This window comes from Macaca thibetana, chromosome 16, assembly GCF_024542745.1.
Source record: "Macaca thibetana thibetana isolate TM-01 chromosome 16, ASM2454274v1, whole genome shotgun sequence".
Lineage (NCBI taxonomy): Eukaryota > Metazoa > Chordata > Mammalia > Primates > Cercopithecidae > Macaca > Macaca thibetana.
In genome coordinates this window covers 75,276,097-75,302,586 of record NC_065593.1, presented here as the reverse complement: position 1 = coordinate 75,302,586, position 26,490 = coordinate 75,276,097, and the positions used below count along the sequence as shown (strand labels likewise).

General features: G+C 43.7%; 1 protein-coding gene across 4 annotated transcripts in view; it reads right to left on the bottom strand.

Annotated features, from left to right (window-relative positions):
• The window catches only part of TEX2 (testis expressed 2), a 116,138-nt gene that overhangs the window by 66,731 nt on the left and 22,917 nt on the right, over positions 1–26,490 (bottom strand). For 2 of the 4 annotated variants that reach the window (XM_050765791.1, XM_050765794.1), the window contains exon 2: positions 1,524–3,192. In XM_050765791.1, coding sequence (XP_050621748.1) covers positions 1,524–3,167 — 1,644 coding nt within the window. In that variant the 5' untranslated portion in view covers positions 3,168–3,192. Of the gene's footprint in view, positions 1–1,523; positions 3,193–15,751; positions 15,892–24,329; positions 24,438–26,490 lie in introns of those variants that run through there. The other 2 variants (XM_050765793.1, XM_050765792.1) reach the window with 2 other exon arrangements.

Here is a 26,490-nt window from a genome sequence, read left to right as displayed (position 1 = left end):
CTCAGCCTCCCAAGTAGTTGGGATTACAGGTGCATGCCACCAAGCCCAGCTAATTTTTGTATTTTTAGTAGAGACATGGCTTCACCATGATGGCCAGGCTGGTCTTGAACTCTTGACCTCAAGTGATCCGCCTGCCTCAGCCTCCAAAAGTGCTGGAATTACAGGCGTGAGCCGCCGCGCCCGGCCTCTATTACTTATTAAGTACCAAGAAACCTTGGACAATGACCACCTCTCTCAGAGCCTGAATCTCCTCATGTGTAAAATTGGAAGCATCAAACCCCTAGATGGTTGTGAAGTTGAATTAGATAACTGTTATAAAGCAGTGATCTCTAAACTTTTCTGGCTCTCTACCTTATCTCTAAAAACATATACAGTCAGCCCTCTGTATCCATGGATTCAATCAACCTTGCACTGAAAATGAAATAAAAAAATAAAATAAAATAAAATAAAAAATAATCCAACAGTAAAAAAGATACAAATTTAAAAATACAGTATAATAACCATTCACATTATATTAGGTATTATAAGTAATCCAGAGATGATTTAAAAGTATACAGGAGAATGAACATAGGTTATATATTAATACAAATACTATGCCATTTTATATAAGGGACTTATACATTCATGGAGTTTGGTATCCTTGGGGGGTCCTGAAACCAATGCCCCCTTGGATACTGTACATAAATGTGTGTGTGCATATAATTTACAAACTATATAAGCTCTAATTGTGTACTTTTATGGTGTGTATACACACAACCAGAAATTTTAATATGCAAAAAATAATAATAATAAAAAATAGAAGTTCTAGGCTGGACGCAGTGGCTCATACCTGTAATCCCAGCACTTTGGAGGGCTGAAGCAGGAGGATTACTTGAGCCCAGAAGTTTGAGACCAGCCTGGGCAACATAGTGAGACTCCGTCTCAATCGACAGATTAGACAGCTAGATGAATGTTTTAATACTTTCTTCCTGCTTTCCAATGAATTGTCCCAGGTACCCCTTAGGAGGCCCAAAAGCCTGACATCTGATATGCAGTGAAAGGTGACATCTCTTTCTCCATCCCATTCCCCACTGTGCAGAGGAAGGAGCACTAGCAAGGGCCGACAGCTGACATTAATTTGCCTTCTCTTCTTCCTTCCCTCCTCTTGCAATTCAGAGAGTATTTAACCCTTCTTCAAGGTCTCAAGAATAGTGAACCCTAACAGATTCAGCCATTACAAACGCTCAGCAAGTAGCACATTCCAAGCAAGTTTAGAGACAGACCAGAACAGGAACTGATGTAAACACTACTCTCCAGAGTCATAGAGATCTTTCAGCAACTACTCTGTGAATCTGCAAAGCTTCGGTTAGAATGAGGTTTACCAGATCAGTCGTTGGGTGCCTGGAGACTGAAGTGGCCCCCAGGTCTTAAAAAGCATGGCTTGTGCAAAAATCTTTAACAGCTAACCAAAAAACAAGTCAGATCTAAAATACGGCTGTATGTGAGAAGTGTGTGTATTAGCCAGCTCCTGGGGAGGGGCTTACCTTCAGTATTTCAGGTTCTTTGATATCCAGAGATCTTGTGTTCCAGTGTCGCAGATTTTTATGTAACTTGTGATATTTATGAGCACTTGGTGGTGTAAAAAACCAAATCACGCAAACTGCAGTCATGAATCCAAGGCCAATTCCCAGAAAGAGTCCACTCACATAGTCGGGAAGGGGGAGGATGAGGTACACATAGACACACATTATAAAGAAGCCCAACGTCTTCACTGGCAATTCCGGGTGCTGCACGGCCGAGTCCGCCTCGTCCTCACTGTCAAGGACCACACCATCTTCCGCAAGCACCTCTGGCTTGAGAGGAACATCTGGGGGCTTATCAACTTTACTCTCCCCCTCCATTTCCAAATCGAAGTCCTCAGTGTACAGTTCACAAAACTCTTCATCTTCTTTGCTCACTAAGGCAGACAAAGAACATTTCTCCAGAACTAGAGAACTTGTCTTCAGGCCTAAATCCTTCAGGCTGCTCCCCTGGGAACTTTTCAGTTCCATCTCTCTTGCAGGCTCATCAGTGGACTTTGGGTGGTCACTTTTGGGGATGTTGGAATCACTTCCGTAGCCATCCCCCTCAGAATCACACTCCTCCTCCTTGATGCTGTAGTTGTTATTGCTTTCCAAGTGCCCGTTCAAGCTGGACAGATTGGAGAGTTCTGAAGCACTTGAAGATAAGGCTTTGGGCCTATGGCTGCCACTTTCTTCCCCTATAATTTTACTAAGGAGCTGAAAAGGCTCATAGATGACTTCTGAAAGGCGTCGTTTAGTATCTTCAATTTTAGCCTCCATTTCGGGCACTTTAAAAAAGGAACGAGTATCAGAGGGAGAAGTCAGGGGGGAAGAAGGTGCAGTTTTGGAATCTCCACCTGTGTTTCGGGGCTGTGTGAACTGCTTGAACAGGTGTAAGTTTAGTTTGGAATCAGGTGGCTTATAGGACACTGTATCCGACTCCTGCCGGGAAGTGTCCGTGGACAGAGACTTGACTAATGTCTTCATCAAGTGCCTGTGCCTTGGGGGGTGTGGGGATTCTTTTGGCTCCACCTCGGTCGACAGGGACTTCACAAGGCTCATGAAGGGTTTTGCACTGGAAAGGGTGGAGGTTGAGGCACTGGATGAGAGGATGGGAGACTTAGAAGGAGAGGACAATGGGGAGGAGGAACTGGTTTTCTGCTCAGAAAGGGATGACACACTGGGAGAGCTAGCTAAGGGCCCCAACAAAGACGACCCTGGGGACAGAGCCAATGGCACTGTACTTAATACTTGTGCTGCTGGAAGAGGGGACTCCAACAGCTTTACAGTGTTCTTGGAGACGGGCAAAATGGCAGGGGCCTGGGACACGGACAGTCCATCTGCCAGAATAGGCGAGGCAGCAGGGCCGGCGGGGTCATGGCCAACCTGGGGTTCAAGATAGAGGTCTTCCTTGGCTTCCAGCCCTGTTACAATGCTTTGGTCATCCAGCCCCTCCTCAAACCACTCCCTGAACTCCTCCTCCTCTTCCTCCTCCTCCTCGCCGGATGCCGAGAAGTGAATGGCGATGGTATCTCGGGACACGGACCTCTGCACGTGCACTTTAGGGGCTGATGGTTTTGGCATGTCAGTGGTTTTCTCGGCATGGCGACCATTCAGACTTGTCATTGCCGGCTTCACACGGGCTCAGGCTCTGTGAAAACAGTGAGAAAGCCAGAAGTCAGAGAGCAGTTTCTCCACAGGAGACACTGTCATGTGCAGATAGGAGCCCAGATGAAGCTGTTTAAGTGGTGATTATGCTTTTACTTGGCAGATGTCCACCGGTTTTCACTTCAATGGGTTTAATGGTTTAATTTTCACTACATTCCAGTTAGGCACTCTTTTACGAGCAAACGACATAACCAATGTTATAAATGCCATACAATCTGTCTTACTTCACAATACCTGAGTAATCGTTTCCTCCCTTTTAACTGGTTAATTCCTACCAACAATTCTCTATCTTAAGCCTTGAAATACCTGAACAATATGATGTTACCAGCATTGCTTCAGAAGTCCAATAGGATAAAATGTAGCATCCTGTTGAGTTTGAGGATCTTGGAAGAAAAATTTCACTAGGAGTCTTCTAGCAGTAACAAGCTAACCCAGGAGGGGTATTGCTTTCACTGCAATTTTCACAGCAATCCTAACAATTATTTGGCTTGCATCTCCCAACTTCCTGCTATGGCAAATAAGTAGCAAAGTATCCAAATGTGGAAATCTGTAAACTAATTGCCATGACCTGTTGGCCTCCTCAAATGGTAGGTACCATAAGACCAGAGTATTTAGGCAGCCATGAAGACATGGCCACATTCTGAGGCTTCAGGATAAAGCAAACATATTTTAAACTGAATGCAAGATTCCCGTGTCAGGAAAATGAAGTATCACTGCTATAACCCACCACCAACCAAGAACTCTACCAAGGACCCTGGTGAGAGACATGGAAGCTATGCTTTCCGCCCTTCTGGAGCTTAATAGCTGATTGCTCCTTTCTGGAGCTTAGCTGGAACAAAATCAGACACCTGAAAAGCTGGGCAGCAAAATGAGATGCCATGCCGACCTTGTGACATGGTACATTCCAACTCTCTTTATTCGTTTATGGCCCATTTACTGGGCACGAGCCCTAATTACGTAAAAATTAAGACCACACCTGGACTGAGACCACGTAAAAAGAGCCAAAACACAGAGCACACTTCAGGAGTTCTGAGGATGACACCTGTGTGGGAGGTGGGACACCCAACAGGTCTTTGGAACTGATGGGTGAGTTGTAGTGGGATGAGCATGATTAGGCAGAGGGAAGGGACAAGGGCATGAAGATGGCAAAGGGCATGGTGTGTGCAGCCACCTGGCTCTATCCTGTTTCCAGGACACAGTGTGGATGTGGGCAGCAGTGGGAGGCCACTGAGACAAGAGGGGCATCGTGGGGCAGTGGAAAGAGCAGCCAGCTTAGACCCAGGACATAGGATCTCCAGTACTTGTCTTTCTACAGCTGACTCTGTGGGACGTTGAACAAGCCAGGGCCTCTCGATGTCCCAGTATCTTCGTCTGTAAAATGGAGCTAGATCTACAGTCCTTTCCAAATTTAAAACCCTACATGTTTATGTTTACAGGTGACTGTATCCAACCCAACACAACACACTTACAGGTAATCTACCGCAATCAACATTATGTGGCTTGCTTATTTCTTTAATTTGAAGAGCTCCTAATTTAAGCCTTCTGCTAAATATTTAGGTTCAAAATGCTGGCAACAGATACTACCAACAAGAGAAATCATAAAACGGGTAGGGGAATAGGGGGGTTTGGGAAACAGTGATCCTGGATCACTAGGAGGAGGAAATATTCCAAGGATGACAGGAATTACATTCGAGGGTCCAGGTGCAACATAGACTCAAGCTGAAACTACACATTTTTCAGTATCAAATATTTGAGAGAAGTTACTCATAGAAACTTTCATACATAGTTTTGTCCAGGCTCATCTGTGACCCTCAGGCTTTCCTATCCTGAATCCAGGAAGAGGGAATGAACTCTATCCACCAACAAAGCAATTTAAATCCAGGAACCGGCAGCAGCCAGAAAAACACAGTCTCGGGTGCAGGACAATCCTTCCCTGTTATCTTAAGCTAAGGAGTTTGTAGGCTTAGTAAGAAGGAAAATACCAGAAGCAACATATGTTTTTCATTTAACTATCACCTAGTTTTATAAGGGCAATTTAAAAAGAAAATTATAGAGGTAATTTAAAGAGAAAGTTTGGTATTTGATAATTCTCGGTGGGCTGAAAAACAAACTCATTTAAGTTGCTTTCATAACATAAAAGGATGGTATGTCAGGCTCTGCTGTTCTGAGGCTGCTTCACCCGCAGCGGTGGCTGTAAATGAAGGTAACTGCGCGCACAAGCCCAAGTACAAAGTGCATGATTCTGAGGTTGAACAGAGTGAGTTGGTCCTTCAGGAATCAAGGCAAGGGTGGAGAGGCCCGTCTGCAGTTGAGGGTAAGAAGGCCTGGGAATCCAAGGGCAAAGTCAGGCCCAGTCTAGCGCCAAAGGGTGAAAACAGTAGTGCGTTCAGAAGCCTGCGGTCTCAGCAGTCAGGCCAGGTCCCAGGGAACAAAAGGCTGGCACCTGCTCAGGAAGCAGAGTTATTTTTTGTGTGGAGGTCATCAGGGCCCTGCTTGCCTAATCCTCCACACATTTGGGCCCCCTGACTGGCCAGGTAAAGCGACCTCTGATCAGACTGGGCCGACAGAGCCAAAGGTGGGCCCCAGGGAGCGCTGGGTGTCAGGTGGCCAGATGGGGGCAGGCTCTGGCTCACTGTTGTTATTATCCTCCAGGGCTCACTCAGACAGTGGCCTCAGAGGTTCATAGTAAATGCCCCTAAACCCACACTGACCAAAGCCTGGCTCCACTTCTCTAGATTTTTACTAAAATAAGCCACACAAGGCCGGAGCATTACTACTGCTCTTTAAAGACAAGAAAATGTCCAGGCTTCTGTTTGCTCATCTGCAAAATGAAGGGATTAGGCTAGATAAACGAAGACTGCTTCCAGGCCCCATACTGCTGGGTAACTGAGTGTACTAGAACCAGAGGCCATGGTTTGGGCTCTACACAACCTATCAAGTGGTCACTGCCTCTGCCTCCTCCTGGGGACCACTCCAAGCTTCCTTTTCTCTCTGTCCTCCCAATGGCTGGCTGCAAAGGCCAACTGAGCCGACCCTCCCACAGCCACAGCCATGCAGAACAGCCGAGGCCAAGAGGAAGGACCTGACTGAGCCTAGGAAGACTACATGGTTTGTCCAAAGGCACAGCACTGACAACTTGGGCTTCCTGACACTGAAGCCCGATGCCCTTCTGCTGTGGCAGGGTGCCTTCTCAAACATGTCACACACGCTCTTTATTCCTGCTTTGTCCCAGCCTTTGTACCTGCCCTCTGTGCTCCATCATGGACAGCTCGCTTACAAGCTAAGACCTCAGTTCTCAACCAGCAGCATGTGACTGGTCGCATTGAGAAATGAAAGGTCTCATTATCCATCTGACAATCTGGTACCATATAAAATGGCTAGCCTCCTGCCCTCTACTCCTGAAACTCAATTATACCCAGGCTCAAAAAAAGAGACAAGCTTCTCTCCAGCCCTCAGGAACTGAAAGGCCAAAAAAGAAAGCTTCCTTCTCAACAGTCTCTTTTTCCCATAGTTCTAGCAGACTACAAAGCCCTCGGGTTTTAACACTGACCGCCCATGCCTTGTGATGGGAAGGGGGGCTGTAGCTCATGTTGTCGACGGGCTCCCATAGGTATCATTTCCTGCTGGAGAGGTGTTTAAGCAGAAGTCTGACATGATCAAAGTGGTACGCAAAATTAATCACATCCCGACCCGTCCCAGACTGGATGAGAGTGGCGGAGGCAACATGGAAAAACAGGTCTGGAGTCTGGTGTCTGGGAAGGCAGGCTCCATTATCAGGCCCACAATTCTGCTGAACGCAACTAACAATGAATACGTTGAAAAAAATTCTGAACGGCTGGGCATGGTGGCTCACGCCTGTAATTCCAGCTACTAGGGAGGCTGAGGCACAAGAATTGCTTGAACCTATGAAGCAGAGGTTTCAGTGAGCTGAGATTGTGACACTGCACCCCAGCTTGGGTGACAGAGTAAGACTCTGTCTCAAGGAAAAAAAAAAGATGTCTGTGAGGCTTTGGAGCTTCAAGAACCGAGCAAGGAATAACAGTGCAGAAACTAAAGAAAACAGGAACCCCAAGGGATGAGCTCTAGAGAAGCCACCTTGCCCTCAAGCACAGCCCAGCCTGGCAAAGGACACTTTCACTTTTTTTTTTTTTTTTTTTTTTAAGACAGAGTCTGGCTCTGTCACCCAGGCTAGAGTGCAGTGGCACAATCTCGGCTCATTGCAACCTCCGCCTTCCGGGTTCAAGTGATTCTCCTGCCTCGGGCTCCCAAGTAGCTGGGACTACAGGCGCCCACCACCACACCTGGCTAATTTTTGTATTTTTAGTAGAAATGGGGTTTCACCGTATTGGCCAGGCTGGTCTTGAACTCCTGACCTTGTGATCCACCCATCTTGGCCTCCCAAAGTGCTGGGATTACAGGTGTGAGCCACCACACCTGGCGGCCTTTCACTTTAACAGCCTTCTGAGCAGAAGTCAACATCCAGGGCTGGCCAGCGTGGAACACCAACTGGAGACTCTTCCTCAAGGAGCCGGGACTCCAAAGGACTACAACTACCTGGTAACAGCTGAACCAGAGCAAACCAGGCCTCACTTAGACTGGAGGCCTAGGTTTGCCTCCTCTGAAAGAACGAGGGAATCTCAACCATGAGCTTCTTTCAAGGTGATCTTGGACCAGAAATACCTCCAGGGACCTGGCAGAAGAAATTATCTCCCCACAAAAGCAAAGCACTTTCATCTGAAGCCTCAAGTTATTCCTAGAAATATATTCTCAAATACAAGGAATGGTAAGAACATAACCAAAGGTAACCAAGCAGATGAGGAAACAAGAATAAGGACCAGCAGAAATAGAACATGACAGAAAAATAAGGACTTCGGATAATGGAATTATCAGGCATAGACTTGTTTTTACAAGTATGCATCAAGATGAGTTTAAAATATCTACAGGGAGGCCAGGCATGGTGGCTCACGTCTGTAATCCTAGCACTTTGGAAGGCTGAGGTGGGTGGATCCCTTGAGGTCAGGCGTTTGAGACCAGCCTGGCCAACATGGCAAAACCTCATCTCTACTAAAAATACAAAAATTAGCTTGGCATGGTGGTGCATGCCTGTAATTCAAGCTACTCAGGAGGCTGAGGCACAAGAATCGCTTGAAACCAGGAGAAGGAGGTTGCGTTAAACTGAGATTGGGCCACTGCACTCCAGCCTGGGCAACAGTGAGACTCTGTCTCTAACATAGCATAACATAACATAACATAAAATATCTATAGGGAGAATCACAGGCAAGCAGACCAGTTTTAAGGCTATTCTGGCAGCCTAAGCAGGAGGTAAGAAATGCCTAACCTAGAAGAGTGGATGTGGAGCTGGCAAGAAAAGGCAGATGGAAAGAGAAGGAAAAGAACGAAACAACAGGACCAGATGGAAGGTTGGAAAGGAAAAGAAAACATAAGGAACAGTCTAAATTGACTTAAGTCACTAAAGAGATAAGTCTAGTTCCCGTGAAGGCAGGCAGGGGAGATAAGGGACGTGGTATGCAGGTAATGCTCCTCCCCTCCCCCACTCAGAGATGTCCACATCCTAGTCCCTAAAACCTGTGAATCTGATACTTCCCATGGCAACAGAGATTTTGCAGATGTGATTGAGATGGAAAGATTATCCTGGATTGCCTGGGTGGGCCCAATGTAATCACAAGTGCCCTTAAAAGATAAGAGGAAGGCAGAAACTCAGAGAAGGCGATGTGAAACAGAAGCAGACATCAGAGTAATGAGAGGAAGGAGCATGAGCCAAGGAATGCGGGTGGCCTATGGAGGGGAAGAAAATATCTGCAAATCATTTATCTGATAAGGGGTTAATCTACAAAAAATATAAAGAACTCGAATAACAACTTGACACCTTATACAAAAACTAACTCAAGACGGATTAAAGACTTAAACGGAAAACCCCAAAACTATAAAAACCCTAGAAGAAAATCTAGGCAATACCATTCATGACATAGGCACAGACAAAGATTTCATGATGAAAACATCAAAAGCAATTGCAACAAAAGCAAAAACTGACAAATGGAATCTAATTAAACTAAAGAGCTTCTGCACAGCAAAAGAAACTATCATCAGAGTGAACAGGCAACCTACAGAATGGGAGAAAATTTTTGTAATCTATCCATCTGACAAAGGTCTAATATCCAGAATCTACAAGGAACTTAGACAAATGTACAAGAAAAAAAAAAAAACATTAAAAAATGGGCAAAGGACATGAAGAGACACTTCTCAAAGGACATTTATACAGCCAAAAAACTATGAAACAGATGAAAAAAGCTAAACACCATTGATCATTAGAGAAATGCAAATCAAAACCACAATGAGATACATCTCACACCAGTCAGATGGCAGTTATTAAAAAGTCGAGAGAAAACAGATGCTGGTGAGACTGTGGAGAACTAGGAACACTTATACACTGTTGGTGGGAATATAAATTAGTTCAACCATTGTGGAAGACAGTGTGGCAATTTCTCAAAGACCTAGAACCAGAAATACCAGTTGACCCAGCAATGCCATTACTAGGTATATACCCAAAGGAATATAAATCATTCTCTTATAAAGATACATGCACACAAATGTTCACTGCAGCATTATTCACAATAGCAAAGACATAGAATCAACCCAAATGCCCATCAATGATAGACTGGACTAAAAAAATGCGGTACATGTACACCACGGAATACTATGCAGCCATAAAAGGAAATGAGATCATGTCCTTTGCAGGGACATAGATGGAGCTGGAAGCCATTATCCTCAGCAAACACAGGAACAGAAAACAAAACACCGCATGCTCTTACTTATAAGTAGGACCTGAACAATGAGAACACATGGACACAGAGAAAGGAATAACACATATTGGGGCCTGTCAGGGGGCAGGGGACGGGGGCAGGAAGAGGGAGAGAGTATCAGGATAAATAGCTAATGCATGTGGGGGTTAACACCTAGGTTGACAGGTGCGGCAAACCAGCATGGCACACATTTATCTATGTTTGTTAACATAGGTACGTCCTGCACACGTATCCTGGAACTTAAAATTAAATTACATTTTTTTATAAATGGGCAAAGGACTTGAAGAGACAATTCTCCAAAAAGACATACAAATGGCCAACAAGCACATGCACAGATGCTCCACATCACTAGTTATTAGGAAAATGCAATTAAAACCACAATGAGATATCACCCCACATCCAATAGGATGGCTACAATTAAAAAAGAAGAAGAAAAGAAGTGTTGGCAAGGTTGTACAGAGATTAGAGCATTTGTGCACTATTGACAAGACTGTAAAATGGCACAGATAAGTTCAAATGCTTAGAGATTTTGTGGACTAAACCATTAAAAAGGCCAGACTGCCTGGCATAAAGAGGTCAAGACCCTGAAGGACCCATCTCACAACTGGTATGGAAGTTTCTCAAAAAGTTAAAAATAGAACTACCATATAATCCTCCAATCCCACTTCTGGGTATATTTAAAGGTGTTAAGTTGTTTGTTATATATCCAAAAGAATTGAAAGCAGGGTCTCAAAAAGATATTTGCACACCCATGTTCACAGCGGCATTTTGGACAATAGCCAAGAGGTAGAAGCCACCCAAGTGTCCACTGACAGATGAATGGACAAACACAAGGGAGTATTATTCAGCCTTAAAAGGAAGGAAATCCTGTCACATGCTACTGCATGGATGAACCTTGAGGACATTAGGCTAAGTGAAATAAGCTGACTAGTCACATAAAGACAAATACTGTATGATTCCACTTACAAGAGGTATCTAAAGTAGCCAAATTCATAGAAACAGAAACTGGAATGAAGATTACCATGGGCTGGTGGAGGAGGAAATGGGGAGATGTTTTTTAATGGATACAGAATTTCAGTTTTGTAAGATGAAAAAGTTCTGGAAACTACAATCAATAGAAAAAGAGGGAATTCCCCTCCCTAACTCATTTTTATGAGGCCAATATCATCCTGATACCAAAGGCCTGGCAAAGAAATTTTTAGACCAATAAGTGAACATCGACAAAAAATCCTTCAATAAACAAAGCATAAAGCAACACATCCAAAATTATCAAGTGGGACTTCATCCCAGATGCAACCATCAATAAACATAATCAGTATATAAAACAGAACCAAAGACAAGAACCACATGATTATCTCAATAGAGCAGCCAATATCATTACGGAATGGGCAAAAACGGGAAAATTCCTTTGAAAACTGCACAATAGATTGGTTGTACAGCAATGTGAATATACTTAACACTACTGAACTTATAAATGGTTAAAATGGTAAAATTTTGCTATATGCATTTTACCATAATTAAAAATAAAATTTGAAGGCCAGTATATGTGCAGGTTAGTTACATTCAAAAAAGCAAAAACTGGCTGGGCGCAGTAGCTCACGCCTGTAATCCTAGCACTTTGGGAGGCTGAGGTGGGCAGATCACGAGGTCAAGAGATTGAGACCATCCTGGCCAACATGGGGAAACCCATCTCTACTAAAAATACAAAAATTAGCTGGGCGTGGTAGTGGGGGCCTGTAATCCCAGCTACTCGGGAGGCTGAGGCAGGAGAATCGCTTGAACCTGGGAGTCATAGGTTGCAGTGAGCTGAGATCGCGCCACTGCACTCCAGTCTGGCAACAGAGCGAGACTCCAACTCAAAAAAAAAAAAGGCAAAAATTGAGGTCAAGATAGGAGGACTGCTTAAGGCTAGGAGTTTGAGACCAGCCTGGTCAACACAGGAGACCCACCACTATTTTTTAAAAAATAAATAAAATTTTAAAAGATTTCACTCTTCAAAACTACAAAGAAATAATACTCCAAACTACTTATGCCAACTAAAACAATTCTATCCAAAAACCTCACATTGTTCTTTAGAGTTTATACTACAGTGTGGTTAAGTTCTAAGATAATAGATGTAAATGTATTTATGCTCCCATACATTTGGTGGGGAAGAGGAAGCTGGTGGGGGGGAGGCTATTTAGGGCCAAATGCTCTCTAAACCTTAGCCTTGATCAGGTATGTTTCCAGAAAGCAGGATGTCTCAAACTCTTCTGCTGATGGGTCCTTCCTAAGGACTCTGCCAGAATCCTCCCTTAAGGTTGCTATCCCTATGAAGGTCATCTCTCCCACTAAGACTGAGAAAGCCTCTAATAAGGGCTTCTCTCTCCAGAATTTATGTAGGATTCTGTTCTACCTAGTTTACAAATGAGTAGCTGCCTTCTAACTTAACTCATACAAAACAAAGGCCTCAAACGGGAGCCAAATGCACTCTGTATCAGTGGAGTCAGAGTGAGCATACAAAACAGCAATGAAGTTGATTTGCTTTCTAGTCACCCAAAAAGGTCATCATCATTAATTAGGCCGTGAAAAACCAATCGACAATAAATCAGACTGTATAATAAAAAATGAAGAGCCATTTCAAGATACAATATTAGCATTTATTACTTCCAAGATAATAATAATCTCACCAAATCTGGCTTTTTTTTAAACTTTTTTTCTTTGGTCTCATTTTCTACTAATAACTGCCCTTCCTAGCTCTATCTGTCCTTGAAACAATTCAATCCTTGGGTCCTAGAATCAGAGCCATAAAAAGAGAAGATGGTTCCTCCCAGGCCACTCAATTGTCAACAACACCTGTTTGTTCATAGCAAACACACTAGGCCAAATAGTAGTGTGGCCATTAATATTATTTACTTCTAATTCATATACTAGATTAGAGGAAGTACTGGAGGAAGGAATGAGAGACAGGGTAAGGCAAGGAGGGAAGAAAGCAAATTTCATTGAAAATGGAATTAGCCTCCAGATACAGTGAGCATGGTAACACAGCATCTTTTTTTTGTTTTTAGATGGAGTTTCACTCTTATTGCCCAGGCTGGAGGGCAATGGCGCGATCTCGGCTCACTGCAACCTCCAGTTCCCAGGTTGAAGCCATTCTCCTGCCTCAGCCTCCAGAGTAGCCGGGATTACAAGCGCCTGCCACAACACCTGGCTAATGTTTTCTATTTTTAGTAGAGATGGGGTTTCACCATGTTGGCCAGGAGGCCAAGGCAGGTAACACAGCATCTGAAGGGGCAAGCCTGGTGTGGAGTGTGCTTCCTTTCTCGAGACCATCCCTAATCCTTCAAGGTCATTATTAACATTCTTTGTCTTTGTAAAATTCAGCCTGTTAGGCATTTGCTGCCTCTGAACAAGCTTGCATTTGGACATCTGATGTATGAGTACCATCTGCTAGCTTGGGCTATGTCAGTCAACAGTTTCAATCCAAAAGCTCCTGGCAGAGGAAAAAAGGCAAGCTGCATTCTATTGCAGAGGATGTCTTCATACCTCTTACCTGTGCGTTTTTTAATAGGAGTTGGTTTTGTAAAAAGGAGGGAAAAGGCTACAAGATTCTGTATTTTTCTGCCTTGATGCCACAGAGCAAACAGTGAATCTGGTCAAAACCAACCAGGGCAGGAAGGTCTGATTTAGCCTACAAATCTCAAGTACATCTTAATAGCTATCCCTGGATTCATTTAAATTCAATGAAGCAGCTGAGAATTGCCAGCAGCCATTTTAATCTGTTAATACTCCACCTCACAAACAAAAATCAATATTACATTGTAGATAATGAACTAGCTCTAGCCTTAGTTTCATTTAAAGAAAAGAAAAAGACAAGACTCTATCTTCAGTACCGGCAAGAAACTTCGAAATCCTTTGCAATTAGTTGTTAGGTTCCCAGGCCCCTACTCACCATCTCTTCCAACCCAGCAGGGTCCTGCACCACCACCAACACAGCACAGGGTTTAGACTAAGAAACTAGCATGTCCACTCTCTTCCACCACCGCATAGACCTTTTACCTGCCATGAAGAAAGCCCACTCTGGGAAGGGTGCCACATCCCAGAGGAAAAGGGTTTGAAAGCACCAATACAACAAGTAGAATTTTGCTTTATAGATTGCTAGACGGTTCAAATAACAAAATCAAATTCAATTCACAATAACTCATTGAAAACCAGGTTATGCGTTCAGCACAACCATACAAGGCCTGTGGAGGTTTATAAAACATAATAATGGGCCGGGCGCGGTGACTAACATCTGTAATCTCAGTACTTTGGAAGGCTGAGGCGGACGATCAGGAGGTCAGGAGATCGAGACTATCCTGGCTAACACGGTGAAACCCTGTCTCTACTAAAAATACAAAAAGTTGGCTGGGCATGGTGGTGGGCACCTGTAGTCAAGAATGAATGACCAGTCTTGAACCCTGGTCAAGGTTCAAGGGAAAAGATATCTCAATGCTTTGATAGTCACTTCATACTTTTCCTTCATTTGCTTCTCCTGTTAACTGGTCATTCATATTTCTTGCCCAAGGACTTTTGTTATTCACTTCTTTATCAAGGATAGTTAATACTTTGTCCATTGTGTGTGTTCTAGATATTTCCTTCCATCACTGACTTGCCTTTTAATAGTATGGGTTTTTGGGTTTTTTTAATATGCGAAGTTTTACATTTTGAGATGTTGAAGCTCTCTATCTTTTTCTTTATGGATTCTGGGTTTTATAGCTTCCTGAGGAAGCCTTCCCATTCCATCAGCATAAAAACATTTGTCTTTGAAATATTTTTAGAAAACACTGACCAAAGTGTATATAACACACATATTGCTCTGTTTCCCATACAAGGATCTAAATTTTAACTTTGGAAAAACTGACTGATATGGACAATCATTTCTCTGTATTTTCTAGCTATAATAAACTGTAAAGCATTGAATTTATTCCTTTCAAATCATATTAGTAAGTTAGACAACCTAGCTTCCATCTAGGTTGATCACTGGCCATTCAGCTTCTCCATGTGAGGAAGGTATTTCAGATTAATTCTTCAAAAATTGAGAAAACTCTTTGCGAACTCAAAAAAATTAGCCATTTCCCCCAGCCAAAAACTACTTTTCACACAGGCATCAGCAGACTTAACCTTGATATAGGGCAGTAAATTTGCCAAGTGTAATCTTACATCAGAATTTTATTTATAGGTAAGGCATCTGAGGCCCAAAGAAGATAATTTTTTAAAAACCAGGTTTAAGATGTGTGCATGCATGTGTGCACGTGTATATGTGCATGTATGTGTGCACACGTGTGTGCAGGGGAAAGAATGGGACTGAGGAAAATAGGAATTGATGGGAGAAATAAGAGAAGGCATGGTGGAAGGTTTCCCAGGGGCCCCGTGTGAGGTGCCCTGCCAAGACAAAGTAGAGAGTACATTCTAAGTGGAAGAGAGAGCAGAAGAAAAGGAACAGAGGCAAGAAACCCAGAGCCATGTTCAAAACTGGCAAGGTTAAGAGATACCAGATCCCGGCACAGGCATGGTCCTGAGCTGGCCGGCTGGGCTGGCCACCCCATGGTTCCCTGAGGAGAACCACTTGCCTATAGGCCCTGAGGGGGAACATTTCCCACTCAACTCTACCTCTGTCAAGAAAGGATTGCACAGTGATAAGATGATTGGGATTCAGACAATTGTTCAGTTAGTAGTTAATCAGTCATTGAAAATACAGACCATGCGAGGCCATGAGGCAGCAGAGGGAGGAGCTCCACGGAGGACCACAGCCCTCAAATGGCCCTCAAATGACAGTGACGGAGCTCCCCACTTCACCTCCCTGAGCCTGGGGTTCTGCTGTAAACTGAGGGAACCTTCCTCCATTGTCTTCAAGGAATTTCCCAGAAGGCTCTAAATTCTATGAGTCTATGACTCAATTTCCATGGAACAGAACATACTTAGAGTCCTACTTTTCTCTTTTGTAACAAGAGAAATTCTTGGCAACTGTTAAAGTCAAGCAAAGGAAACCAGAGTGCATGTCAGCTGACTAATGTGCCTAAGGCAATTAAGTCAAAATATTTTTCAAATAGTATTGAAACAGTTCATCTCCCATTAACAAATACTTCTAGACTTTCCAGACTTGTCTTGCTTAGCCCAGCTGTAGAAACATCCCTTACGTTTGCTGGCCATTAGGTGGAGAGTTTCCAACCTATGAGAATGAGCTGCAGATCAGCCACACCTGCCTGTGCTCGGGCAACAGAGGACAGGCATCAACCCGTCCTCCTCAGCAGCCCCTATCCTTCCCCCACCTACTGCCAAGCAGTACAGAAGGTGACTCCGAGGCTGCTCCTGCTCTGGCTGTGAGGGGCTGAACTCCATGGGGCTCTCTATCCCAGTGCTTCATTAGTTCTCACTCTGTACAAACATCACTCCAAGCACCACCTCTCAGCCTCACTGAGAATCTTGAGTCTCCCACCAAGAACCGTATATGTGCTTCAGGCGACCCTGTGTGGTCACTGTTGTGCCCATTCAAGTCTGAAAAACTTTGAGGATGACTAAAGGACAGAACCAAAGAAGAGACTGAATGCAGGCTGGCCCTTCACACCACTCTGCCCTAGGAAAACTAACAAAGCCCCATGTGGACAGGACCGTCTCTGGGGCTCCTGTTCGCCGGCAGCATCCACTCTATCTTGTTTCAGTATTAAGCTTCTGTCACTTTAATGCATATTAATAGATGTATTTGTCATTATTAAGGTGGAAGGTGGTTAGATCTCTGAAGGGAGGTGAGAACTGAATAGGTCCTGGGGTGCAACACAATTGCATAGAAAACCTGGTTAAGAACTCAAACTCTGAAATTAAACAGACCCAGCTTTGGATTCCAGTTCCGCCTCTTATCAGTGTGTCACCCTGGACAAGTTACGGCAAAAGACCTCTTTTTCCTCACATATAATGCAGACAATAGTGCCTATCTCATAGGGGCTGCTGGGAGAATTAAGACATAACACTTAACATATGTAAGTTACTATTATCGGCATCCACAGCAGGTGTGAGCACAACTTTTTATCTGTGCCGACTTGGCCTGTGGACTCACCGGCACGTTATCTGGGATCAAACAGACAGCTTGTTTCCAGCCTTCTCTAATCACCAGCACCAGACTGTCCTGACTGTCTGACTTTAGGTTTAGTTCAGGCAGCTGTGACCATTAAGAATGACAAACACAATGACAATGTAAAAATATGTATTGTACATATACATCGTAATATAAAATGAAAAGGCAGAATTTAGGATGATGTACATCACCTAGGTAAATGAACACAATAGGATCCTAGGAGGCTTATAAAGACTAAGTATTAATAGTTGGTGTTTCGTGGTGAAAGAGTTATTGTTGTTAGATTTCAGTGAAAAGCTGATTAAAAGGATCATTTTTAAATGAGAGCTGTGGATAAGATCTGTAGTTTCATCAACCTCCTTTTTTTCTGTCCCCTCCCCATGTTGGCCACATGTTTTTGAACATTCTTACACTGTTTACCAGTAAACTGATTAATTCTGTGTATTATTCTTCCATTTCATTACTGATCCAAATTTTAATCAACAATCCATATTTATAAGGGGTTCATAATGACATTATAAAAATCAAGTCACTGCCACAGGTGTGATAATAAGCATAGCTGACAAGCAAGAAACAATCAGTGGCTTAATTTCGATAGTCAAAGGCACTCACATTCAAGGTCAACCTCATTCTAAAGGTAGTGGAAAGTGAGACCTGGTACCAGCTCTAGTAACAGTGTCTACAGTTAGACCAATCCTGTGTCAGAAACTCCTATTATGTCACCCACAGCCAATCAGAACATTAAGTCAGCATGAAACCTTCCATACAGAATTGCAATTCCAAACAAAAGCAAGGACACTTGATGGTTTGGGTGGCTTTTGTATTCTAATCCTGGGTAAATGCATAGTTTCTATTAAGCCTTTTCAAACGCTGAAAATGGCCCCTGGCTCCCATGGGTTCCTTTGCAGATGACAGGAGCCCAGGTCAGCTCCACCTAGCAGACTGCTGGTGAGACAAGTGATCATCCCTAATCATTACCTTCTTAATCACAGTTCTAAAAGGGCAGAGGCATTTGGGATTGAGGGAAGGGTTAGTGTACCAGAAAATCCTAGGAAACATCTTCAACACACAAATGACCCAGCCCACCCCATCCATCTCCAGGCTTATCATGATTGAGGAGTTTCACAACTGATGGATTGGAAGACATTTTTTTAATTCCCCAGTCATCATAAACCTATATGTGCACAACCACACCCACAGCTCCCCCACCCCCAAACGCACACAGACACCCTGCCCTAGGGCCCATCCTGGAACTGAGATTCACTGGTGTAAAACAACTTGGACCATTAGAAATGCATCACATTTACTTTAAAAACATACATGCAGCTGGGCGCGGTGGCTCACGCCTGTAATCCTAGCACTTTGGGAGGCCGAGGCAGGGGGATCACGAGGTCAGGAGTTCAAGACCAGCCTGGCCAAGATGGTAAAATCCCATCTCTACTAAAAATACAAAAATTAGCCGGGCGCGGTGGCAGGTGCCTGTAATCCCAGCTACTTGGGAGGCTGAGGCAGGAGAATCGCTTGAACTCGGAGGGTGGAGGTTGCAGTGAGCAGAGATTGCACCACTGCACTCCAGCCTGGGTGACAGAGTGAGACTCCATCTCAAAACAACAACAACAACAACAAAAAACAAGTGCATATGCAGAAAGAGACAATGGAATCACGAGGATCTCAGGTGGAGATATAGTATCAGTTATTCCCTGGCACCAATAACTAGTTAATATAGTCTACACCTACCTTACAAGGCACCATGTTAGAGGCAAGTGCTTTCTAACAGGCTATTGCTATGTAACTACATCAAAGAAGGGCAAGTCTCTATCAAGGTCAATCAACTACTTCAGATATTTAAATGAGGAATCAGAAATGGGCAGCTGCTTCCACAGACACAGGGCACAATCAGACCGTGTCCTGCTCCCGATCTTCACTGCATGTGCCTGCACTGTTTGCCCTTGAGTTGTGGCCTTACCTCCTGGGACCTGGTGCTAACCCCCCAACTCAGATCCTAGGTATAGAGCTGGCCCCCGCCAGGGCCTCCATGGATGCCCATTCCTGAAGGTCTGTTCCATTGCTGTCTAAAGGCCAAAAGCAGAGCACAAGGCAGAAATGAGGGGTAAGGAAGAAAGGCAAGTGGAATCAAAAAGAAACGTGAATGCATAAAGGAACAAGAAAAAAGTGTTTCTCAGCAGATTGGGGAAAATAAGCACAAGGAGCATTTCATAACCAGAAATACAAGTACACAGCATGGAACCAAATTGTCTAATCTAATTCTGGAGGTGCCATAAACCTGATGGCTGTATTGGGGTTCCATTTCACATTTCAAAGAAACAAACGCTGTAAAATTGTGATCTTGATGTTTTTCTGTTCACAGGTCTAATAACTGCCTAACAGCAGTATCCTGCCCTTTCCAGATGATTAGTGTTGAGTTTGTTGTTGGGTTTTTTTCTTCCAGCTTATGGGAGTCTCAGAGAGCACTGTCTGCCAAAGCAAAACGCCAAAACAGGAGCAGAACTTTGTGGCCATCCATGTGCAATTAGGAGCCCATTAAATACCACTCAGATAACTCAACATCCAAAATCATCCTCCACGGTGCAGCTGACAGCTGAGGCTAATGGGAAAAAACACCAGCTCAGGAGCAGCCTCACTGGGTCTGGATCTGTTGAACGAGGACCATGATGGTAAAACTCCACCCCTCAGCTTGTTGGGAGAAAGAATGAATGGGACGGCACTTCATACACTGTCAATTTAGGCAGTGGCAGCACAGGAACATCATAATTAACCACACTGCTCTCTCCCCATGGATCTTTATGATGGAGTAAATTACACCAAGAAATATTACTACTTGTTCTCAAAAGATTCTATTGATTTGGCAGTTACTTGATTTAAATACAAAGATATAATGGTTATTTATTTCTTCAGAAAATACAGGTATTCTTTTTTCTCCAAAAACATTATGATTGCCATTTTAATTCCTGTGGTAAAGAACACCTTTAGGTACTGGGCAGCGCATGACCCAGTTCAGTAAAGCGGCAGGAATTCTTCTTGGAAAAAAGGGCCATAGAGATCCAAGTCAAACGCAGTCCTGATCTGTGAAGATGTATCAGAGGGACCCTGAACCAACGAGAACAACCATCAACTGCCAGCCCTCTAGCTAAGCACTTTACCAACCTCCTAACACTATCCCACCTAAGCCTCACAATTCTGCCAGGTAGGTACTATCATCATTTCCACATTTAATACACAAAAAGAAAGCGGTTTAGGCAACTCACCAAGGTAACAAAGCTACTAACTAGCAAAGCTAGGACTCAGGCTCCAAGGCCATCCTCTCAACCACTGGGCAGCACTGCCTCATGTGGATATTTCCATTGCCAAACCAATCTGGAGACAACAGAAGCTTTCTGCAGGTGCTCTGTGCTCCAAGAAAGTGTTCCGTCCACTCAGTACTTACTGGAAAGACAAAGACCTTCACCCTATCTACCCGGGGGGAACTCAATTCTGGGGGACCTTGAGTCTAAAGACAACTCAGGCAAGCACTGAGAGGTGCTTTTAAAAAATCACGGTAATTCACAGACCAGGCTATAAAGCACTTTTGTCTACTGTGATAGGCCCCTCAAAACTTGTTTGGGGTAAGAAACTTGTTTGGGGTAAAAAACATTAGGGATACACATGTTCCATAGTGTGAAGACTTTCTTACAAGATAGTAAACCACAGTTTATAGCAAAAAGAAACCCAGCAGGCCTAGGTCATCCCTGAGTACGACCCATTCTATTCTGCTCCTCTAATTCATTGCTATATGTAAGTAAATGTTCTACTATAAGTAATAAAATCGTAACAACTCCCAAATTCTGCACATCCCTTTTTGAGTGCTATGGGAACATATTTCCATCTTTAGGGAAGTTGGTTACATTAGCCTAGGACTTTACCGAGACACAAACAAGCTATATCAGATGAGCTTTCCTATGAAATTCCATCTGTAGCAAATGTTCATCCACATTACTGTTACCTGGGGACTTTGTTGATGACTCTGTCTTCCCCTTTACACTGGCCGCCTCAGGCAGCCGCTACACAGATTTCTCCCTATGCAAACTCCTCCTTGAAATAGCAATCTAAACGGCTCAAGGTGCAGCTTTGAGCCCTCCATACCCACAGGTTCCACATCCACAGATTCAACTAACTACAGATCAAAAATATTCAGGGAAAAAAAAAAACAACTAAAAAAAATACAAATTTTAAAAACAATACACAGTATAACAGCTATTTACACAGTATTTACGTCCTATTAGATATTACAGGTAATCTAGAGATTATTTAAAGTATATATGAGGGCTGGGCCCAGTGTAATCCCAGCACTTTGGGAGGCTGAGGCAGGAGGATTGCTTAAACTCCAGGAGTTTGAGACCAGCCTGAGCAACACGGTGAGACCCCGTCTCTACAAAAAGTTTTAAAAATTAGCTGGGTGTGGTGGCTCACGCCTGTAGTCCCAGCTACTTGGAGGCTGAGTGGGAAGGATCACCTGAGCCCAGGTTGACACTGCACTCCAGGCTGAGCGACAGAGCAAGACCCTGTCTCAAAAAATTAATTAACTTAAAAATAAAGTATATGGGAGGATGTGCATAGGTTATATGCAAATACAACACCATTTTATGCAAGAGACTTGAGCATTCTCCGATTTTGGTATCCATGGGGGATCCTAGAACTAATCTATAGAACTAATCTATAGAAGAACAATTACACTACAATACAGGAATTAATTTTAAAATAACACCTAAAGATAAACTCTTATTTTTCCCTCAATTTATTATGCACACAAACATTTGGAGTTAGCTACAGATCTATGGCTCTCCTAATTTGACAATTTATTCACTGTTAAAGCTCTGTTTGCACAAACATTTTAACGTAAGCCAAATCTTGATAGTTGGACACATGGAATTTGAGCTCTGAGAGTGGAGGCAATGATTGAATATTCCGGACTTGTTTCCTGTCTTATAATTTGCAAAGTAGTGCCGTACTCAGATTGACCTCAGGGAGCTTAGAGAGGGGTGAGGAGCAAGAAAATCATATAATCAATGCAAGAACTAGGAAGTGATGTGAAGGGCATCAAGAGATCACAGCCAGCAGGGAAACCTGATCTGTTTTCAGTATTAATCACAGAAGGGACCCTTGAGCAAGTGGGCATTGGGCTGACATCTCCAGGATGAGTCGAGCTGGCTAAGTAATGGCAGCGTGGGCATTCCAGAAAAGAGAAAGGTAAGAGCAAGGGCCTGAGGCAGGCGCAGAGCCTCGTGGGGGAATCTGAAGCAGCTTCTGGGGAGTGAGTATGACACACACAGTATGAGACAGGAGTGGGGCAAGGGCTGGGTCGTGCAGGGCCTTGAAGGCCACATTGAAGATCTAGTCTTTATCCTAAGGGCAAGGAGGAACAAGTGAAGGCTTATTGTATGTGGTCTGGAGACAGGTATGAAGGTGACCAGATGTGTATTTTGAAAAGCTTATTCTGGCTGTAGTGTGGAAAATAAACTGGAAAGAGGCAAGAAGGGGTTCAGGAAGGTCAGTTAGACTCTAACAACATTTTAAGTGAGAGACAATGGTAGCAAGGACTAGGGGTGTAGCCGTGGAGATGGATGAAGGGATTTGAGATTAGGAGATGAAATGCATGGAACTTGATAGGCTGCATATGGGAGTAGGGAAGGTGTTCTTAAACCCTAGGCTTTGGGCTACAAGACTGCGAGGACAGGCTCCCATTCACCAAGTCTGGGAATTTGAGAAGGGCTGGGTTTCAGAGAACATGGTAGGTTCAGTTTGGGACATTTTATTCTGAGATACTTGGTGACCTCCCAGTGTGAGTATCAGAAAGGTGTTTAAAGTTCTAGTTCAGTAACTGAAACTATTACATGTCCACCCAGATAGAAGACTAACAGTTCCTTACAAATAATCTACAACCAGCAGAAAAAGAACTTGTTGAACGATGAAGTATTTTCATCATTGTTAGAAGTCATGAATTTCTAATAAAACTGCATAAGCAACATCTATAATAAAACAATTTCGGCCAGGCGCGGTGGTTCATGCCTGTAATCCTAACACTTTGGGAGGCCGAGGTGGGAGAATCATGACGTCAGGAGTTCAAGACCAGCCTGGTCAACATGGTGAAACTCTGTCTCTTCGAAAAACACAAAAATTAGCTGGGAATGGTGGCAGGTGCCTGTAATCCCAGCTACTCAGGAGGCTGAGGCAGAAGAATCGCTTGACCCTGGAGGCGGAGGGTGCAGTGAGCCATGATTGTGCCACTGCACTCCAGCCTGGGTGACAGTGCGAGACTCTGTCTCAAAATAAATAAATAAATAAATAAATAAATAAATAAATAAATAAAAGAAGACCATTTCAAAACTATCTGTGTAAGTTCAACTTTTTAAAATATATCTTTCAAGAGAAAGTTAATTCCATCTACTATTCAAGATAAAAATTCTTTAAATTTTGGCATTCTAATTTAAACCAGTGTATTAGTCCGTTCTCATGCTGCTATGAAGGAATACACAAGACTTGGTAATTTATAAAGAGAAGAGGTTTAACTGACTCACAGTTTCACATGGCTGGGGAGGCCTCAGGAAACTTACAATCACGGCGGGAGGCACCTCTTCACAGGGCAGCAGGAGAGAGAATGAGTGCCAAGCAAAGGGGGAAGCCCCTTATGAAACCATCAGCTCTTGTGAGAACTCATGATCACAAGAACAGCATGAGGGTAACCACCCCATGATTCAATTACCTCCCACCAGGTCCCTCCCGTGACGTGTGGCGATTATGGGAACTACAATTCAAGATGAGATTTGGGTGGGGACAGAGCCAAATCATATCAACTAGGCAGCAAACAAGAAACTTCAAAATGGAGAAAGAAAAATAACTGTTTCTTAAAATGAGCAAAGCAGGGTCTTTGCATCACCTAAAAAGCATCACCTAAAAAGTGCACCAATTCACTAGAAGGTTTGAGTTAACTGTAAAGAGAAAAAAAAGAATTAGATGTTATTGAAGATTTATGTCCCAAACACTTCAAGACACCCCTCACCCCTCATTTAATCTTCATGGCCCTATGAGGCAAGAATTATGCCTCCATTTTCTGAATAAAGAAACTGAGTCAGAGAAATTGAATAATTTGCCTAAGGCATAACTACTAATAAGGGCTGAAATGGAAATCAAACAGATCTAGGCAACTCCTTTTACCAATGCCCAAGACAGGAAAGGAATGAAGCTGCCATTTCCTTGGTGCCAGTCTTCTGCCTTGGAGGTCAGATTATGGGATGTTTACTTCCAGGTTTTTTCTGTTATTACCTGCAATTAAGCAATTATGTTCTTAGTCTCAAAATAACCTTAATTTTTAAAGAACTGTGTTTGTCAATTCAATCCTCTCTGCTTCATCTTCTTAAAAGAGTTTTACCTAGACATATAATCATACCCCAAAAAGCTTTGTAAGTCTGGTTATAACTATTCGCAGAATTTAGATCAAAATGGAAACTGAAACCTGGAAAATACAAATTTTTTTTCTATCAAATGCTACTGCATGTTTCCAAACCAAATCCACTAAAACAATGATGAATAAACTAACCCTAACTTACAAAACATTTTTCAAAAGCAACTTATTTTCCTAAGGAAATAATGCTGGCCAGGCATGGTGGCTCACACCTGTAATCCCAGCACTTTGGGAGGCAAAGGCAGGCAGATCACCTGAGGTCAGGAGTTCAAGACCACGCTAGCCAACATGGCGAAACCCCGTCTCCACTAAAAATACAAAAATTAGCCGGGCATGGTGGCAGGTGCCTGTAATCCCAGCTACTCGGGAGGCTGAGGCAGGAGAATTGCTTGAACTTGGGAGGCAGAGGTTGCAGTGAGCCAAGATCATGCCACTGCACTCCAGCCTGGGCAACAAAGTAAGACTCTGTCTCAAAAAAAAAAAAAAAAAAGAGAGAAGGGGAGGAGAGGGGAGGAGAGGGGAGGGGAGGGGAGGGGAGGGGAGGAGAGGGGAGGAGAGGGGAGGGGATGGGAGGGGAGGGGAGGGGAGGGGAGGGGAGAGGAGAGGAGAGAGGAGAGGATGAGATGCTATCTGGTAAGGAACTTACCAGGCCACAAAAGGTTAACAACTTGAATTGTTAAATAAGGACTCTATGTGTGCTAACAGGAAATATTACAAGTCCTTACAGATGGTAAGTATGTGCACTGCCTAGAAATGTGTAAATGAAATCATGATAAATGAGGGGGAAAATGCAAACGAGTAAGTACACTGACTATACAATGTTTAAAAATGTAAATGAATGCCTGCTATGGTAGGGTCATATAAAGCTTAACTTTCCTCTATGATTTTTATATATACAGATGTATGTAAGTATGTACAGGTGTATAGGGGTGTGTGTGTGTGTGTGTGTGTGTGTGTGTGTGTGTGTGTAAAGCTCTTTGTTAATAAATGTTTAAAAGCCTATTCATTCTCCAGGAACCTAAGATAACAGCACTTGTCACTGCCCACCCACGGGCCAGCCCACGACACCCTGTCCTGGCTCAGACACCGGGCAAGGTAACTGAGGAGACACTGAAGAGGAAGAGGGTGGAGGTAGAGTTATGAAGAGGAGGGAGCAAGCGGGGCTGTCCTCAGGCAGGTCAGATAGGCGCCTGGTGCAGTAGAAAGAGTATACACTTCCAACTCAGACTGACCCACTGCAAACTCCAGTTCTGCCCCTCACCAGCTGTGTGACCTCAGGCAAATTACACAATCTTTCTGAGCTTAAAATGAGAAAAATAAAGTCTACCTCCTAGCATTTGCATGGGGAATGAGAGGAATTCTACAAAATTCCTGGCACAGGTGTCTCATTGGATGGCTAGTCCCTCTCCTTCCTTGATCGGTTTAGAGTCAGTTGCGTGGTCGGTGAAGGGAAAAGCAAGGCAAGAGTAACAATAGGGTATTGTGGGGATTAAAGGAAGATGTATGGCAATGGATCTGTCAACTGCAGCCCTATCCAAATACCGATTATTAATGTACTCTGGGACTCTGGAGTAATAGGAATAACTGCAGGGCTGAGCAGGTCACATGCAAAAAAATGTTTGAACAGCAGCAGCATCATTGGCAGTATTATACTGCTGCTTAAAAGACTTAGGATTTTGTGATTCAGTGTTTAAAATGACATTCAGAAGAAAAATCGCCTCAGGCCTACAGCTGCAATCCTTCACCCTACGCCCAGGCTCCCGTGTCTGGGATTCAGGGCCAAGCTGAAGCCAGCTGGCCTCCAGATGCAGTGACCACTCCAGGGAAAGCATTCGGGGTTGTCAGAGCTCATGGAGTGACTGCTGAGGGGTCGGTTCGTGCATCTGGAACAGTTGGGAACTACTGTCTAATGTC